Consider the following 19,147-nt stretch of genomic DNA (forward strand, 5'->3'; position numbering starts at 1 on the left):
ACAGGATGCAATTTGCCCCGTATTTTTGGACACATCATTTCATAGTGCTAAAAACATACTATCAAGTAAAATATCAAACCTACAAGTGTTTAATTTTAGTGGGGAGCTCTTGACCGACAAGCTCTGTGTGCTGTGTGAAACTGCATGTCACGTGAGGTCAGCATCAGCAGTTGCCTTGTGCAGTAAAACGTAGCAGTAGTGCCTCAGTTGCAGCTTTAAAATGATGTCTGCAAGTTCACCCGTGAAATGTAGGAGGCTATCAAGATATAGAGCTGAATGGGAGACAGAGTACCAGTGGGTCAGCTCTGTCCCTGGCAAGGAATACAAGGCCAACTGTACAGTTGGCCGTCGAGCTTTTTCAGGAGCAAATGGAGGGGTGTGTGACCTTAAGCAGCACGCTGCAGGTGCTACCCATGTCCGAACAGCTAAAGAGTGGACTCGCCCAATTCCTTATACAACCCCGATTCCAAAAATGTTGGGACAAAAGTATAAATTGTAAATAAAAACGGAATGCAATAATTTACAAATCTCAAAAACTGATATTGTATTCACAATAGAACAGACAACATATCAAAATGTTGAAAGTGAGAGATTTTGAAATTTCATGCCAAATATTGGCTCATTTGAGATTTCATTACATCATCTCAAAAAAGTTGGGACAGGGGCAATAAGAGGCTGGAAAAGTTAAAGGTACAAAAAAGGAACAGCTGGAGGACCAAATTGCAACTCATTAGGTCAATTGGCAATAGATCATTAACATGACTGGGTATAAAAAGAGCATCTTGGAATGGCAGCGACTCTCAGAAGTAAAGATGGGAAGAGGATCACCAATCCCCCTAATTCTGCGCCGACAAATAGTGGAGCGATATCAGAAAGGAGTTCGACAGTGTAAAATTGCAGAGAGTTTGAACATATCATCATCTACAGTGCATAATATCATCAAAAGATTCAGAGAATCTGGAAGAATCTGTGCGTAAGGGTCAAGGCCGGAAAACCATACTGGGTGCCCGTGATCTTCGGGCCCTTAGACGGCATTGCATCACATACAGGCATGCTTCTGTACTGGAAATCACAAAATGGGCTCAGGAATATTTCCAGAGAACATTATCTGTGAACACAATTCACCGTGCCATCCACCGTTGCCAGCTAAAACTCTATAGTTCAAAGAAGAAGCCGTATCTAAACATGATCCAGAAGCGCAGACGTCTTCTCTGGGCCAAGGCTCATTTAAAATGGACTGTGGCAAAGTGGAAAACTGTTCTGTGGCCAGACGAATCAAAATTTGAAGTTCTTTATGGAAATCAGGGACGCCGTGTCATTCGGACTAAAGAGGAGAAGGACGACCCAAGTTATCATCAGCGCTCAGTTCAGAAGCCTGCACCTCTGATGGTATGGGGTTGCATTAGTGCGTGTGGCATGGGCAGCTTACACATCTGGAAAGACATCATCAATGCTGAAAGGTATATCCAGGTTCTAGAGCAACATATGCTCCCATCCAGACGACGTCTCTTTCAGGGAAGACCTTGCATTTTCCAACATGACAATGCCAAACCACATACTGCATCAATTACAGCATCATGGCTGCGTAGAAGAAGGGTCCGGGTACTGAACTGGCCAGCCTGCAGTCCAGATCTTTCACCCATAGAAAACATTTGGCGCATCATAAAACAGAAGATACGACAAAAAAGACCCAAGACAGTTGAGCAACTCGAATCCTACATTAGACAAGAATGGGTTAACATTCCTATCCCTAAACTTGAGCAACTTGTCTCCTCAGTCCCCAGACGTTTACAGACTGTTGTAAAGAGAAAAGGGGATGTCTCACAGTGGTAAACATGGCCTTGTCCCAACTTTGAGATGTGTTGTCATGAAATTTAAAGTCACCTAATTTTTCTCTTTAAATGATACATTTTCTCAGTTTAAACATTTGATATGTCATCCATGTTCTATTCTGAATAAAATATGGAATTTTGAAACTTCCACATCATTGCATTCCGTTTTTATTTACAATTTGTACTTTGTCCCAACTTTTTTTGGAATCGGGGTAGTATCTTACACTTCCCCTGAAACTAACATGGTATATTGTTTCGTAATTATATTGCCAATCATAGCCTATATTTTCCCCTACGGTACCCATTCTTATACATTATCCAACATAAGTAGCTTTGCAATAATCAGTAAATTAATCATGTCCCCATTCCATGCACTCTCATAAGGTTAGGATAGTCATTATTGTATTATTACTCTCAATTTTGATTACACACATTTACTCTTCCTCTGAAGTGTGATTAAAATATACACATACGAACAGAGTTGCAGTGGGAAGTTTACATACAGTCATCATGGATAAGGTGGTCATGGTAATATTGGGCTTTCAATGATTCTTTGAATTTTTTTTTTTTTTTTAACTGGGGCAGAATGATTGTACAACATGCATCTTGAATAGAAAAACCCAAGAATTAATAAATACGATACATGTGAATATGACAATCTACAATTTAACACATCTAAACCTTAGTCTACTCTGCATTATCCATAAACATGATGAAAATTAATGTGTTTTTCTAGTTCAGGAAAAAAAAAAAAAAGGGGATCAAACTATCTTCTAGTATTGAACAGCCAAGTCCATACATATTTTAAATCTAATTAATGATTAATTTTCAGGTAACTGCTGCAGAGTTGACATGTATACCACACTGTTAAGCACAACCTGAGCTTGAACAGCGCCAATTGTGCACAGAAGCCGAGCCAGAAAATCTTTCAATACTCAAAAATTGCCAAGAAAATTTCTTGTAGGAGAACAAAATCAGAGGCATTAGTAAAATGTGTCCTTGCACCAATAGGCAGTGGAGGATGTGGTGAAAATTTACATCAGAAAGACCTCTCACTTTTTCGGGTTGGGGTTGTCCCTTATTTCTCCACACAGAAGTTGGCAACCCTAGCTATGACATTCATGTTCATGATGGAGTGTAAACTTCTGACCACAACCATATACACAGGACATGCACAATTTTTTTTACAGGAGAAATTACATTTTAAAAAGGGACAAGACAGTCTTTTATGGATGCTGCAAATCACTGCAAGTCTGGACAGTTGCCACTTCTGCAGTAATAATTAAAGGAGTGGTTCATTCCAAAATACGTGTTGGTAACATGCTAATCATTATTCACAAATGTGGACAAGAAACCAAGTGAAGTTCACTTCTACCTTTAACATTTGACTAACCTTATTGAGTTTTCCAAGACAAGAGATGAGGTCAGCCCATTCACTGGAAGACTCGAAATTGCGTAACGCCTTCTCAATGACAGCTGCATAACTACGGTAACGGTAGTCATTCTGGAGTTCTGCCTCCTCGGGGTCCATCATGCTTCAGTGTGGTCCTAACATACTCAGTGTGTGTCTAGGAAGCAAGAGAGACAGGAATTACTTTATACAGTTATCAAAAGTTTACATACAGTGACATGAAATGTCATCTTGGACATGAATGTCATGGCAATATTTGGGGATTCAGTAATTTCTTTGAACTGTTCTTTTTCTGTGGCAGAATGACCTTACAACATGCATCTTCAATTTAAAACACACTAGAATTTGGTGCACAAGTTTTATTTGGGTTTTCTGAAATCAACACGGTCAAAATTATATATACAGGGTCCAAACCCCCCCCCCCCCCCCCCCCCCCACACACACACACACAGAGGATTATTAATTCAGAGGTGTTGAAACTTCCAAAAATGTCTCATCTTGCCAAGGCCTCTTAACTTCCTGTTCGTGATCATGATTGATTACAGCTGGTGGCTTCTCTGTGCCTTCAGATCTGAGAAAGAGGATCGCAGATATACACAACTCCGGAATGTCTCTTGGAGCCATTTCTAAACAACTGCAAATTCCAAAATCAGTTCAAACAATTGCATGCAAGTTATTGTGAGGTGTAGGCACTTTGCCAAGCCACTTTGCTTCAAGAAAACCCAAACTGTCACCCTCAGGTGAAAGGAAATTGGTTTGGATGGTCAGGAACAACCTGGGAACCACCATGGCACAGCCCTGCCAGGAACTGTCTACAGTTCAAATCACCATGGACTAAGAGGCTGCTATCCAAGAAATAACCCCCTGCTCCACAATTAACACCTTCAAGCTTAAAGTTTAAAGCTGATCACACAGACAAAGAAAAAGCCTTCTGGAGGAAAGCTGTATGGTCAGATGAGACAAAGACTGAGTTGTTTGGCCACAATGACCACCACATACAGAAGGACACTGTACCAGCTGGGGGTGGTGGTAGGACATGCTCTGGGGCTGTTTTGCTGCCAGTGGAACTGGTTCATTGCACAAAGTCTACTGCTGTCAGACTGTATAACATCCACAACTTATACACACACACGACCTGTAATGTGCAATTTTTCCGAGCCTCTCAGTAAGGCAATTTTTTCTATACTTTTTCACGGTAGATGATGCAAATAGCCCTCTGTATTTAATCCTTCGTTTGTCTAATTTTTTATTTGTTATCTGTGACATTTTCTTGCTACTGTAAACACATGAATTTCCCTGATGTGGGATGAATAAAGTGAATCTAATCTAAAATGGACGGAATAATGGAGGACTACCTCAGAATTCTTCAGCATAAACCGTCAGAAACTTGACCGTGACTTGGGAGTTACAACAGGACAATGAACCCAAACACACATGGTTGTGGAGGATAAAGCAGGCGAACATTAAGCTTAAAACAAGTCCTGACTTCAACCCTATTGAAAATATATGGACCATGCTTATAAGTCAAGTCCATGCCAAGAGGAAAAAAAAAAAAAAAAATTATATATATATATATATATATATATATATCCTCTACAAATTCTACCATGAAGAGTCGTGAAACATCCAACCAGAATTCTGCCAGAAGCTTGTTCATGGTAAACAAATGTTTCATCAAGGTGAATCTTGTGAAGAGACATTTTACCCAAATATTAGGTGTGCTGTACGTATAATTTTGACCATGTGTTGATTTCAGAAAACCCAAAGAAAATTAAAACTTGTGCACCAAATTCTAGTGTTTTTTTTTAATTATTATTATTAAAATGTTATATATTCTGCCACAGAAAAACAGTTCAAAGAAATTACTGAAAGCCCAAATATTTCCATGGACATTCATATCCAAGATGGCATTCATGTCACTGTATGTAAACTTGACCACAACTGTATAACTGAATTCATGATCTAAAAGGATAATGCAGTCTGCAATAGACACATTTTTAAAAGATCCAGTAAATGCAGTGAAGAGTGAGTGACCGAGAGATAAGTCTAGACAGTGAGAGAAATGTACACTTTCTGTATGTTGTACAAAGCACAATCATTTTATTCACCATATACATTTACATGTATTAGAAATTTTTCTTGGTGTTTGGTCACAACACGATCATCTCAGACAACAACACAAATCGTAACAAATATTGCACATAAAGAGAAAAATGGTAGACAATACAGTGAAGGTAGAAATAACAGCTGGACTCAGTTCAGGGTGCATCAAGTGAAGTGGAAAGTTTATGATATATAAAATATTGAATACACCGTAGCATGGATTAATACCATTTAAAATAACATTTAACAGAAGAATATCATTCCATCTTTCCACGTGTATATGCACCGTTTTCAACTTTTGACCAGTGCTCAAAGGGCAACTCCAGTTAAAGCGAGACAGGCCTTTCGATTTCATAAAAATCGGTGAAATTTAGTTCCCTCTGAAATTTGGTCATTGTGATACATGTTTATTTCTGTAATATCTCTCAAAATATCAGACCATTTTGTGGCTGGAAAGTTATTCAATTTGAGGGGATTTACTAGCAAATAATGTGCATGAAAATCACTCACTTCGCACAGTCAAGCAGACAGAGGAAGTCCGTGTGCGCATGCACAGGTTTGCTTTCTTTTGGGTTTTATGGCAGCTGGCATCCGGTGTTGCATTACTGCCATCTACAGGTTTACCTTAACCGTACACTGAGTTACATCATTCTGTCGCTAAAGAAACAGCTGATCACACCGAGGTGCTCGCTGACCGCCGATATTTATTAGTTTGGTCCTGTGTTTCCTTTCCTTCTCACTTTCCGTTACTGTAGTTGGGCTGTCACGTTTCATTCACACACTCACATCCTCCATTTTCCTCTCCCGTTTCAAATTTTTAATCGCACAATGCCTTGCGGGCGGCACGGTGGTGTAGCAGTTAGCGCTGTCGCCTCACAGCAAGAAGGTCTGGGTTCGAGCCCCGTGGCCGGCGAGGGCCTTTCTGTGTGGAGTTTGCATGTTCTCCCCGTGTCCGCATGGGTTTCCTCCGGGTGCTCCGGTTTCCCCCACAGTCCAAAGACATGCAGGTTAGGTTAACTGGTGACTCTAAATTGACCGTAGGTGTGAATGTGAATGGTTGTCTGTGTCCATGTATCAGCCCTGTGATGACCTGGCGACTTGTCCAGGGTGTACCCCGCCTTTCGCCCGTAGTCAGCTGGGATAGGCTCCAGCTTGCCTGCGACCCTGTAGAACAGGATAAAGTGGCTAGAGATAATGAGATGAGAGGAGACAATGCCTTGCGCAAACAAGGGAAAGCCCACCACATGATGCATGACGTAGTATCTTGAATTGTGTCATGGTGAAGCGGGGGCAGGGGGATATGAGAGGGAGGAAAAAAAAAAAATTTATTCTATTCCCCCCCCCAAAAAAAACCCCACACACACAAAATTGGAAGTCTGATTCAAATTCAGTAGCTTTCAGTCCACTAAAAAATAACTGGGTGTCAGGGAAAATTATTTTTATGACCTACACTTGAAAAATTTGAAAGGCAGTCTACCTTTAATTTAAATGTAAGAAAAAGCACAAGTCTTAACTGTTAACATCTTTCATCAGGTCTCTGAATTTAAACAAAAACTAAAAAAGGTTCTGTTTTTTAAAAAAAAAAAAAAAAAGTCACAACCTAATCAAGTCTGTTAAGGGAACAGACTTAACCACTGACTGACATGCAGCAAAAACGCTCCTTAATCAGACTCTAGCGACATATCAGCAAAAACAGGCCTCGCAATTGAATAGATTTGGAGGCCAGGGCATAATGGAAGGTTTGCAAGCATCAGTGAGAAGTGTAAAGGAACCTGTATATATTTTTAAATCCAGCCCCCCCCACACACACACACACAAATACTATAAGACAAAATGCAACATCTCATCTCATTATCTCTAGCCGCTTTATCCTGTTCTACAGGGTCGCAGGCAAGCTGGAGCCTATCCCAGCTGACTACGGGCGAAAGGTGGGGTACACCCTGGACAAGTCACCAGGTCATCACAGGGCTGACACAGACAACCATTCACACTCACACCTACGCTCAATTTAGAGTCACCAGTTAACCTAACCTGCATGCCTTTGGACTGTGGGGGAAACCGGAGCACCCGGAGGAAACCCACGTGGACACAGGGAGAACATGTAAACTCCGCACAGAAAGGCCCTCGCCGGCCACGGGGCTCGAACCCGGACCTTCTTGCTGTGAGGCGACAGCGCTAACCACTACACCACCGTGCTGCCCCAAAATGCAACAATTACCTTTAAAATGTGTAACGCTGCATAATAGCTTCACATGTGGCTGTGGCTTCTGACTTCAAGACTAATACTTGTTCATTTTTTTTTTTTATAAGTAATTTTCAAGAAGTTTACTTTGTTTTCATGCATGCAGAAACAACATGATCTGGCAGTACAAATCAAATAAAACTCTAAAATAAAATTTTAGATCACTGAAGTCCAGCATACAACAAAAATATAAACCCTTCCAGCAAAGGAGCCAGAAGCTTTATTAATTGTACAAGTTCAGGCTGCCCGTGTAGCCCACAACTGTCTTTCATACACTGTTTGGAGCTTCTTTGAGTAAATATATTGTGCAAACTGTCCATAAGATTATCATAAAAACATAATACCAGTGTGCACATGATCACGACATTTATTAGCGCATGAAAATAAGCAGAGTCTTTACAAAAAGGCACTTTAAGAAGTAGACTTATAGTGATACTGGTATACAGAAGTGAGAAAGTTTGAGAAACTGAAGTTCTGTGAGAAAAATACAACCCAGATTTATTTAAAAGGATTAAAAAAAAAAAAAAAAAAAAAAACCCTACCCCACAACAACTTGAGATGCTGTGTAAGATTAAAACAGAATAAAATGATTTGCAAATCCTTTTCGACCTATATTCATCTGAACATACAAAAAGACAAGATATTTAAACATGCAAACTTGTAAACAGACATTCTAAATTTGATGGGAGTTGGGACGAGGCAACAAAAGACTGGGAAAGTTGTAGAAAGCTGAGGTAAACAGGTTAATTGTAATTGGAAACTCGGTCCTTCACAAGCAAGGATGGGGCAAGGTTCACCACTTTGTGGTGGTGGTGGTGGGGGGGGGGGGGGGGGGGGAGGAAGAAAAAGTCCAACAGTTTATAAATAAATGTTTCTCAATGTACAATTGCAAGGAATTTAGGGGATTTCACAAATCGACAATCCATATCAAAAGAAAATCTGTGCATGTAAGGGGCAAGGCTCTAAACCAGCACTGAACACCCATGACCTTTGATCCCTCAGGCAGCTCTGCATTAAAAACCAACATGATTACATAAAAGGACATTACTACAAGGGTTTGGGAAAACTTTGGAAACAGTTCATTGCTGTATTTACCATGCAAAGTGAGAGCCATATATCTACAACATCCATAAATCGCTGCTGAATTCTTTGGCCCGAGCTCAACCGAGATTCACTGGCACAAAGTAGAAAAGCGTGCCGGGGTCTGATGAGTCTACGTTTCAAATTGTTTTCTGAAATCATGACTGCTGTCCCCCCCTCTGGGCTAAACAGGAAAAAGGACCATCCAGATTTTTACCAGCACAAAGTTCAAAAGCCAACATCTATGATAGCATGGATAACTTGCACATCTGTGAAAACACCATTAATGCTGAAAAGGTACATACAAAGTTTTGGAGCAACATACAATGCCATCCAGATGACCTCTTTACAGGGGACGTCCCCGCTCATCCCAGCAAGAAAATGCCATGCCACATTCTACAATAGCATGGCTTTGTAGTTAGAGTACAGGTGCTAAACTGGCCTGCCTGTCTCCCACTGAAAATGTGTGCTGGGTTATGAAGTGCAAATTATGATAACGGAGACACCAGATTGTTGAAGTCATATCAAGCAAGAATGGGAAAGAATTTCACATTCAAAAACTTCAACAATTAATGTGCTCATTTCCCAAATGCTTACCGTGTGTTGTTAAAAGAAAAGATGATTTAATGCAGTGGTAAACATGCCTCCATCCCAACTTTTTTGGAATGTGCTGCAGGCATCAAATTCAGAATGAGTACATTTATTTTTTTAAAAAAATAAAATTTGTTAGAGAGATGAAGACAGACTGGACAGTCCTGGCCTGAGGAACTGGCTCTCCTGTGTTGAGCCACATGCTTATGAAGCGGTTGTTTCGTTTCCCCAATGTATAGGTCTGTGCATTCCTCACCACATACACTGTTGTCCTATTTGGGTATTCGGTCCTTAGGGTGGACCAATTTCTGCCTCAGTATGTTACTGGGTTCAGGATGGTTATTTTAAAAAGATAATAATGCCTGGTGTATAACACAAATGATCAGTCTAGCTGTTCAGACCATGATATTAAATTGTAGGCCATCATCTCTCTCTCGCGCACGCACACACTTTAATTCTGGCATATTAACTGAATTCAAAGGGCCACATGCTAATGCTAGACAATGTAATGTTCTGACATTTCATAAATTAACATGTTAATGCATACAGTATATCAGGGCTGACACTGGTTTTTTGTCCCATATTTTCATATTCAGAACTTCAGCACCTTTTCTAGGCACAAATGTAGCGTTTTAAATTTGAAAGATTATTTTTAGAAAGAGGTCACTTGAATGCAAAAATAAGTGAACCATCAAAAGCTAACGGACAGTAGAAGTTTAGCAGTGTTGTAGTTGGGTCACTAAACCTCGAGTCCCCAGTGTTAAAGACCAAGTCAAGTAATTTATATTTTAAAAAACCAAAAACACACCCACGAGTCGAGTCCACTACTGATCCGGGTTGAGTCCGAGAACAAGACTCCAACCGCACCATCTGACGGTGGCTGTTTGAGCAACATTAACATGAGTTTGTTCCTGAACATGATGTATGAACAGGTGAATGTGCATTCTCTTTGTCAGGGAGTGTGAAGTATCCTGTCAGAGATGGTTGGGAGACGGATGCAAGTGCAGAAGGTGTGTGTTTATCAATACACGTGAAGACAGGTAAACAATCCAGAACGGCAGGCAAAAATCGTAGACTCGACAGAACCAAAGACAAGAAACAGGAAATCCGGGATCAGGAAACCTAACAAGGAAATAAGGCTTGGTAACGTGTCAGCAACACAACTCGATATTTCACAAAGTACGTGCATTTTCACAGTTTTTATACAGGTGCACTGATTGCGCCTTAATCCTGTGACTCCGGTGCGAGTCATTTACAGCGTGTGTGCAAGAGAGAGTCCATCTGATGCACGCGGCAAGGCACGCAGGTGTGATGCTCTTGCACGAAATTAATATAAAAATTAATGTAGATATATCTTATGCCAAATTATGGCACGTTAAAAAATAAAGAAAAAAAATTGGAGACGAGGACTCAGGTTATGAGTCTGAATGCAGTTAATGCACCGAGTCCAAGTCTGAGTCAGTGTTCAAGACAAGTCACGAGTCGGACTCGAGTACTACAAGCCTGATGTTTAGCAATTCTACAGAATATTCTCCTCACCCTAGCATATTTGCAACACTGAACAGCTGGTATCTTCTCTGCTATATCACAGTGCACAAAGCAACCTGCAATGTCATACACAATACTGCTGGTACTCTACTTAATGGATCTCTGGAACGGATCTTTATCAGCCTTCCCTCCATTAGGAGTGAGTATTACAACTCCATCAAAGCACAACTACAAACAAGGAGTCAAAATATGGATGATTATCAACTGACAGAGGAGAGACGGGGAAATGGGGAGGCATAAGAATGAGGCTTCCTGCATCTTAGATCGATTATCTGCTTAGCATAAGGTAAACTTCTGGGTTTCAGTGTGCTATCTGCTTGGCTCTGTTGACTTTCGTATTGTTGACTTTAGTATTGTCATGTGTTTTTTGGTTATATTGCTTTACCAACTCGCTGCACTTAGCCTGACAGTAATCTGTTTTTAAATTTATTCGAGTATTATTATTCTATATTATAAAAGGAGCTAACATTTCTTTAACAGACCAATATAGACCAAAAGTAAGAGGACGAGGATGATCGTGTGTGTGTGTGTGTGTGTGTGTGGTTTGTATAGCTGGGAGTGACAAGTGCTTCACTTTACCAATACCGCAGTTGTATGATGAAGATGAAATACAATAGTTGGTTATTGTTACCATTTGCAATTTGACTGGTGACTAACAACTGGTAACACATTGATAAATACCTGATGGGGCATGTCAAAAAATTGGCTTAACCAAAAGACCAATGCTTGTTGAATCATGCTACAATTCATCAAAATTCCAAACGTAACCTTCACCTGGAAGAGCTGATGTCAATCAGGATGCTCACAGCAAAAAGTAAATAAAACATTTAATACCAAAGAGATGTCAAATTCTCAATTCTGATAGGTCAGGAGGTGTTGATTAAGCTTCTATAACACTACAGCTCTGACAATAGTCCCAGCTGTAAAGCAAATCACAGGGTTATATTAACATTTTGGGGGGGCATGCTGATGTAGTGCTAAGCACTGTCGCCTCACAGCAAGAAGGTTCTGGGTTTGAGCCCAGTGGCCGACGAGGGCCTTTCTGTGTGGAGTTTGCATGTTCTCCCCGTGTCTGTGTGGGTTTCCTCCGGTTTCCCCCACAGTCCAAAGACATGCAGGTTAGGCTAATTGGTGGCTCTAAATTGACCGTAGGTGTGAATGGTTGTTTGTCTCCATGTATCAGCCCTGCGATGACCTGGCGACTTGTCCAGGGTGTACCCCACCTCTCACCCATAGTCAGCTAGGATAGGATCCACTTTGCCCACAACCCTGCACAAGTGGTTATGGATGGATTTTAACATTAATATATGTCATCATTAACAGCTAACACAGGGATCTGCGTGGTAGACACTTTGCATAAACTGATTTAATAAAAAAATAGCCTCAATGAGGCTGTAACTCATATTGGCCAAGACGCCCATAAAATCATAAATATGAGAGGTGGCGCCACCATGCTGATAACTTTTACGCACACCCACCTGGGAAACACTGTATGGGAGTTTGATCAAAATCTGATCAATCCTGTAGGAGAAGTAGCGATTTTTGTAAATTGTGGACAGATGACAACGACGCATGATTGCATAAGCTCATCCAGTCTGGCCTGTGGCTGGATGAACTGAGCTTTATTTTAAAAACAATCCAGGGCAGCACGGTGGTGTGGTGGTTAGCGCTGTCGCCTCACAGCAAGAAGGTCTGGGTTTGAGCCCCATGGCCGGCGAGGGCCTTTCTGTGTGGAGTTTGCATGTTCTCCCCGTATCCGCGTGGGTTTCCTCCGGGTGCTCCGGTTTCCCCCACAGTCCAAAGACATGCAGGTTAGGTTAACTGGTGACTCTAAATTGACCGTAGGTGTGAATGTGAGTGTGAATGGTTGTCTGTGTCTATGTGTCAGCCCTGTGATGACCTGGCGACTTGTCCAGGGTGTACCCCGCCTTTCGCCCGTAGTCAGCTGGGATAGGCTCCAGCTTGCCTGCGACCCTGTAGAACAGGATAAAGCGGCTAGAGATAATGAGATGAGAATAACAATCCATACATAAGTTCTCTGTTAAGGGACAATCATTTAACATTTTCTCCAGTGTCAGCACTTTGTAACAATCAGCAGTCCGCTGTCACAAAGTTAAGACATGGGGTGATCTTCAGGATGGAGGACTTTGTGCTTTCTTGGTAACATAAGATTCTTTTTCCCCCTTTTTGTCTTATTCTCTTACAGAGATAAAAAGAGTTTGCTGAGAGAATGGCTATTTATAGCTTCTATAATCTAACTGATAACAGGAACTGACTTGTTTCAGACTTGACAGATCACATTCAATGCAGCTATAAATAAAAAAAATAAAAAAATAAAAAAAAAAGAAAAACCCACGAGTCATGCTTTAATGCAAAATTGTAATTGTTGAATGTTTTCCTAACGGAATATTTTCTTCCTTGACTAGTGTATGAATGACACTGCACAAACAGATTATCTTCAAAGGGACAATCAGATGCTATTTACTGTGATTAGGTTTTTTTTTATCATTATTCTTATAAAAAGGGAGTTATGAGTTGTATCAGGCATCCTCCTGCTGAGTTAAAATGAAAATTTGTAGTCACACTGACCTTTTGAAGATAAGACTGGACATCGTGTCTGGATTAAGTCGCACATACTGTGATAGATAAATACAAGATCTTTCTGAACACATCCTCGCCCACAAAGTGTAATTTACAGGGAGGGGAACACAATTAGCACCAAACACACAATCTGTACAGCACACACACATCTACCAGTAAGATATGCCAAAAAAGATTAAAAGTATCATCATAAGCTGTAAAAGCATTTCCTGAGATCACTTTTCAGTACTCAGACTTAGTGTGAATCCTGGATATACGACTGAAGACAAAGCATACATATGAACATTACCTCATCAAGCCGCAAGATTTACATTTGTTATCTGAGCCAGTGTTTCGCAAGACAAATATTGTGAAAGGGATGTTCTTAAAGAAATCATATGACAATTCTGGTGGTGCCAGTTTAAAAATATTGTCAAAAAGTCAGTACATTTGGTCGAGCCTTGATATCCTGGTAGATATGAGGAGCTTCACTGTAATCACGTCAATTATTTACTAGTCAGGTGGTGTATAAACACAGAAAAGAAACTCAATCAGACCACAAGGAGAAAAATTGATTGTTGTGTTGAATTGCCTTTTGTTACTCAGGTCATCCTCCCAGCAACTCCTCACAGTCCCCCACTCATGCCTTAAAAGCAGAGGTGACCAGGCCTTTTCTGTTTTTGCCCCAAAGCTTTGGAATAGTCTCTCACCCCACATCAAATCTTGCCCAACCATTGTCAGGTTTTCAAATTAGATTTAAAACTATCGGTCGATTCTTGGACCATTACTATTCAACCTTTATATGCTCCCACTTGGGCAAATTATCAAGAACAACTCAATTTTGTATCACTGCTATGCAGATGACACCCAAATTTATTTTGCTCTATCACCTAATGATTATGCCCCCCTTGAATGTCTCTACCAGTGTATCGACCAAAATCAACAACTGGATGTCACAAAATTTTCTTCAGCTGAACACAGATAAAACAGAAGTAATTCTATTTGGGAAAAAAGATGAAAGACTCAGGATTACCACTATTCTTGACACAAAGGGGATTAAAAAAAAAGAAATGGTTAAAAATCTTGGTGTTTTCATTGATAGCGAGCTAAATTGACAGTCACATGAAAGCAATCACTAAAACGGCATTTTATCACCTAAAAAACATTTCCAAACTAAGAGGACTTGTGTCAAAAAAAATGATCTGGAAAAACTTATACATGGCATATTTCACAAAAATTTGACACCAAGGACTGAAATTCTGTAACAGGCTAATGAAAAGATAATGCATAGGCCATGGCATTTTTCTTTTGTTTCTAGTTTCAACTATAGACCTATTGTGCAATCTAAAAAAAACCTGTTCCTGCATAAAGGCACCAGTGTGGATAGAAATTCACCTGATGTGTCCCGTACATAACCTGTTTTCCCTCAATTTGCATCAACCTGAGATGTATCTATTTTTACAAATGCCCATTCCAATTCGAAGCTGTTCCACTAAAGAATCCTTAATGTTAAGTCACAAGGAATTCTTGAAATATTGTGGAAACCAGATAGAATTTATTTGATATTTAAAACAAAAAAAAAATATTTCATTATGTAATTACATATTTTTGTAACGCCAAGCAAAAATTCTCTTTTTAAACTAATAGTTTTGCCAGTAAGAATGCCTAACTAAAGTAACTGTTAATATCTGGTCATTTTATGATATGACATTATTTCTATCATCCCTCACAAGGAAAGAACTTCAATGTGATTATGTGACTTCCTGACTGCCTATGCAAAATTGGAATTGAAATTGTCCCGTACGTAACCAGATTTTTTCAGTCTTCAGAATTTTTGTAAAATTATGGATTTCATAGACCAGATGCCAGAGGGATAAACTGAATAATGTTGTCGATAATTCGAAGAGGTTATGATTAGATCAATAAACAATTCTTCATTCCACATGGGCTTAGAATGGAAAATGAGAGGTTTGTCCCATACGTAACTTAATGATTTTATATAGTAACTTAGGGGGATTAGAAACAGTCCTTAGAGGCATCAGAAAGGTTTTTTGATTATTTTATTAGAAAAAGTATCAATTTTCATGTCTAAGCCTAGTGAGCTACCTCGCTTGGACAAAAAGTTCTGTAATGTGAGAGCAATCATAGGGCTGACATTTTTGAATTTTTCATCAAATGTCCCGTACGTAACTGAAATTGTAGCTCTAACTATTTGTCAGGTAAGCCAAACTATGGTTTTGATAGAATGTCTTAGAGCCATATTAAGACCATTTCATCAGACAATCTGAAATATAAATGGTTGACCATGGTATAGGCCTTTTATTGTATTACTCTGGGTGCGGTAAGGGCCTTGGTCCCGTACGTAACTATTGCTGACTTAGCATGCTCATTGGTCAAAAAAAAGTACCGAAACATTGGTTTTTTTTTCTTAGATTTTTGGCACTCTTATCAGCTGGATACTACTCTCAATGAAAACATACTTTAATTCAAAATTTGGGAAAGTCAATTTTTCAACCCTCTGGTTGACAGCAGTGTCAAATAATTATGAAACATGCCACATGCCTTCATCTCTAGTAGGGTTGATTACTGCAATGGCCTTTTCACAGGCCTGCCAAAAAAGACCATCAAACGACTTCAGCTGGTTCAAAATGCAGCGGCTAGGGTTCTCGCACGAACAAAAAGAACAGAGCACATTACTCCAATTCTAAGGTCCCTTCACTGGCTTCCAGTAAGCTACAGAATTGACTTTAAAGCATTGCTGCTGGTGTACAAATCTCTAAATGATACAGGGCCCAATTACCTCTCTGATATGTTGCAGCGGCCTAACCCAATCAGATCTACCAGATCGCAGCAGCAAAATTTACTGGTAAAACCTGTTGTTAAAACAAAGTGTGGTGAAGCAGCTTTTAGCTATTATGCAGTACAGCTATGGAACCAACTCCCAGAGGACATCAAAAATGCTCCTGCTGTTGGCAGCTTCAAATCTAGGTTAAAGACCAAGCTGTTTTCAGATGCTTTCTGCTAAATTATTAATATTGCCATCTCTACATGTTTTAAACTCTTAACTTTTACAGTCTCTGCATGTTTTAAATTTTACTCAATTTTTATTCTATTTTATTCTGCTGTTTTTTTCTTTTACTTCATTTTATTTCTATTATTGTTTAATTCTTATTTTTCTTCCCCATTTATTTTATGGAATTTTATTTTCTATTGCTTACTGTTTTGCCTTTACCTCTGTAAAGCACAGTGAACTGCCACTGTGTATGAAATGCGCTATATAAATAAACTTGCCTTGCCTTTTTGCCCTTGCTTTTAGTTCAGTCTGACATATAGTTTTTCCTTGTCTTTTTTTTTTATCCTGTTCTTATCTTAATCTCATTGTTTCTATTTATTCAAGTCATATTTGTTAGATTAGATAGAACTTTACTGATCCCTTTCGGAGGGTTCCCTCAGGGAAATTAAAATTCCAGTAGCATCATTATAGGATAAACGTTGGGGGCAGCACAGTGGTGTAGTGGTTAGCACGGTTGCCTCACAGCAAGAAGGTTCTGGGTTCGAACCCAGCAGCTGGCGAGGGCCTTTCTGTGTGGAGTTTGCATGTTCTCCCAATGTCTGTGTGGGTTTCCTCCAGGTGCTCCGGTTTCCCCCACAGTCTAAAGACATGCAGTTAGGTTAATAATAGGATGGCCTTGGGCTGAGGTGCCCTTGAGCGAGGCACCTAACTCCCAACTGCTCCCCGGGTGCTGTTAGCATGGCTGCCCACTGCTCTGGACATGTGTGCATGTGTGTTCACCGCTTCAGATGGGTTAAATGCAGAGAGGAAATTTCATGTGTATGATGAATAAAAGTTGTGCTTTCTTTCAGAGAATAGAAAAAAGAGAACGTCTAGATAAATTAAGTTTTTAGAAAATCTCATCTCATCTCATTATCTCTAGCCACTTTATCCTGTTCTACAGGGTTGCAGGCAAGCTGGAGCCTATCCCAGCTGACTACGGGCGAAAGGCAGGGTACACCCTGGACAAGTCGCCAGGTCATCACAGGGCTGACACAGACACAGACAACCATTCACACTCACACCTACGGTCAATTTAGAGTCACCAGTTAACCTAACCTGCATGTCTTTGGACTGTGGGGGAAACCGGAGCACCCAGAGGAAACCCACGCGGACACGGGGAGAACATGCAAACTTCACACAGAAAGGCCCTCGCCGGCCACGGGGCTCGAACCCGGACCTTCTTGCTGTGAGGCGACAGCGCTAACCACTACACCACTGTGCCGCCCCGTTTTTAGAAAACTTCTAGATAAATTAAAAAGTATACAAATATATTAAAAAATATATATATATGAAAAAAGTCCAGCAGGAGAGGTATTGCACATTTATATTGCACATTGTCCAGTATTGCTTTTTTTTTTTTGGGTCAGGCTAGACTACTGCTCCTTCCCATCCTCCTTGTTGTTTTGATCTCTATTTACTTATTTTAATTAGTGTATTTATTGATCATCTTCATCCTTGATTCTTAATATCTTTTTTTTTAGCTTGTCTTATATTCCTTGCCCTTCTTATGTTGTAGCCTGTGTCCTGCCCTGATTTCTAAATATACAGTATGTCTTCTTACTGTCTTTATCTGTGAAGCACTTTGGGTCAGCTGCTGCTTTTAAAATGTGCTATATAAATAAACTGACTTGTTACTGTTTCTATGGAGACAGCTGGGATGAGCTATGAAACGTTCTCTCTCCATCACTAACATTAGAGAATGGGAGCCTTTATTAATTCATATTAAATTGATACAATATCAAGTAGTATGTAATCTGTTCTGATGGCTAACTTGTGGATTTGAGAAGCATTTTAAGGTTTAGAGAAACTAGATACATGGATATGAGATGATGGAGTCGTTGTTAATAGAAGTATAAAGTTATTTTTCAATAAAAATGTGCCATTAAGCATTTCAGTGTATAAAGTATGCTCACATGTAGATAACAGAGAGAGAGAGGGGGAGAGAGAGTGTGTGTGATCAAATCCCAATGACTCACCTACTGCAGGAAAAACAGGACCTGATCCCCGAGCACTGTTTGCTCCAAAAAACAACTTTCTAAATGGAAATGACCTAAATGAGCATGGTAAACGAGGATATAAATACTTTAAGACATAACACCTGACACATGCGTCAAACCGCGAACAGAAGGAGATGATTTCCAAGCCCGGACACCGCACACTAAACCGGAATCCGCACTCAGCTGATTTTACGCAGCCGTGTTGCTGGATCCACTTCCTCATGGGCGGGGGAGGGACGAACAAAGTGTAAGGAACAGGGGTGTTTTAATGGGCTCGTTTTATACAGAACGTTGTTTAATCTAAACTTACTTTGTTAATTATAAATTGACATACTTATTACAAAGTAAAAAATATACATATACATTAATAACTGTGACAGTGAGCAGAATAAATTCACAGCCTCGTATCGTCTATGTTGTCCCCCCCCGCTTACTCTTTGGTATGTTCCAAAATGTTATGTTTACAAAGCTCACACCGAGCTGTCACCTAACGGAGGCTGACCGGCCATGTGGGCTGTGTCCTAAACCACTTACTGTTCACTAGACACGATAAAACTTCACTATAGTCACTTCTAATGGTGTTATTTTGACCCATTTGCCTGTTTCGGATGGCGGCATGCGGTTCGGGATGGAGTCCAAACAGTGGATGATTGTTTGCATGTTAATAAGTGGAAGTGTCAGGCTGCTGTTCACTACAAAGGAGACTCT

At 40.1% G+C, this 19,147-nt stretch overlaps 1 protein-coding gene across 5 annotated transcripts in view; it reads right to left on the minus strand.

Moving 5' to 3' along the window:
- dop1b (DOP1 leucine zipper like protein B) overlaps positions 1–18,652 on the minus strand; it is a 58,672-nt gene extending 40,020 nt beyond the window's left edge. For all 5 annotated transcript variants that reach the window (XR_009655350.1, XM_060929456.1, XM_060929457.1 and 2 more), the window contains exons 1-2: positions 18,419–18,652; positions 3,226–3,400 (exon numbers count right to left, since the gene is read on the minus strand). Coding sequence is in view for 4 of the 5 variants with exons in the window: in XM_060929456.1 (XP_060785439.1) it covers positions 3,226–3,366 (141 nt within the window). In the remaining variant the exon portion in view is untranslated. The remainder of the gene's footprint in view (positions 1–3,225; positions 3,401–18,418) is intronic.
- Between the last annotated feature and the right edge of the window lie 495 nt (positions 18,653–19,147).

The sequence above is a fragment of the Neoarius graeffei genome, chromosome 9 (assembly GCF_027579695.1).
Source record: "Neoarius graeffei isolate fNeoGra1 chromosome 9, fNeoGra1.pri, whole genome shotgun sequence".
In the NCBI taxonomy this organism is placed as follows: Eukaryota; Metazoa; Chordata; class Actinopteri; order Siluriformes; family Ariidae; genus Neoarius; species Neoarius graeffei.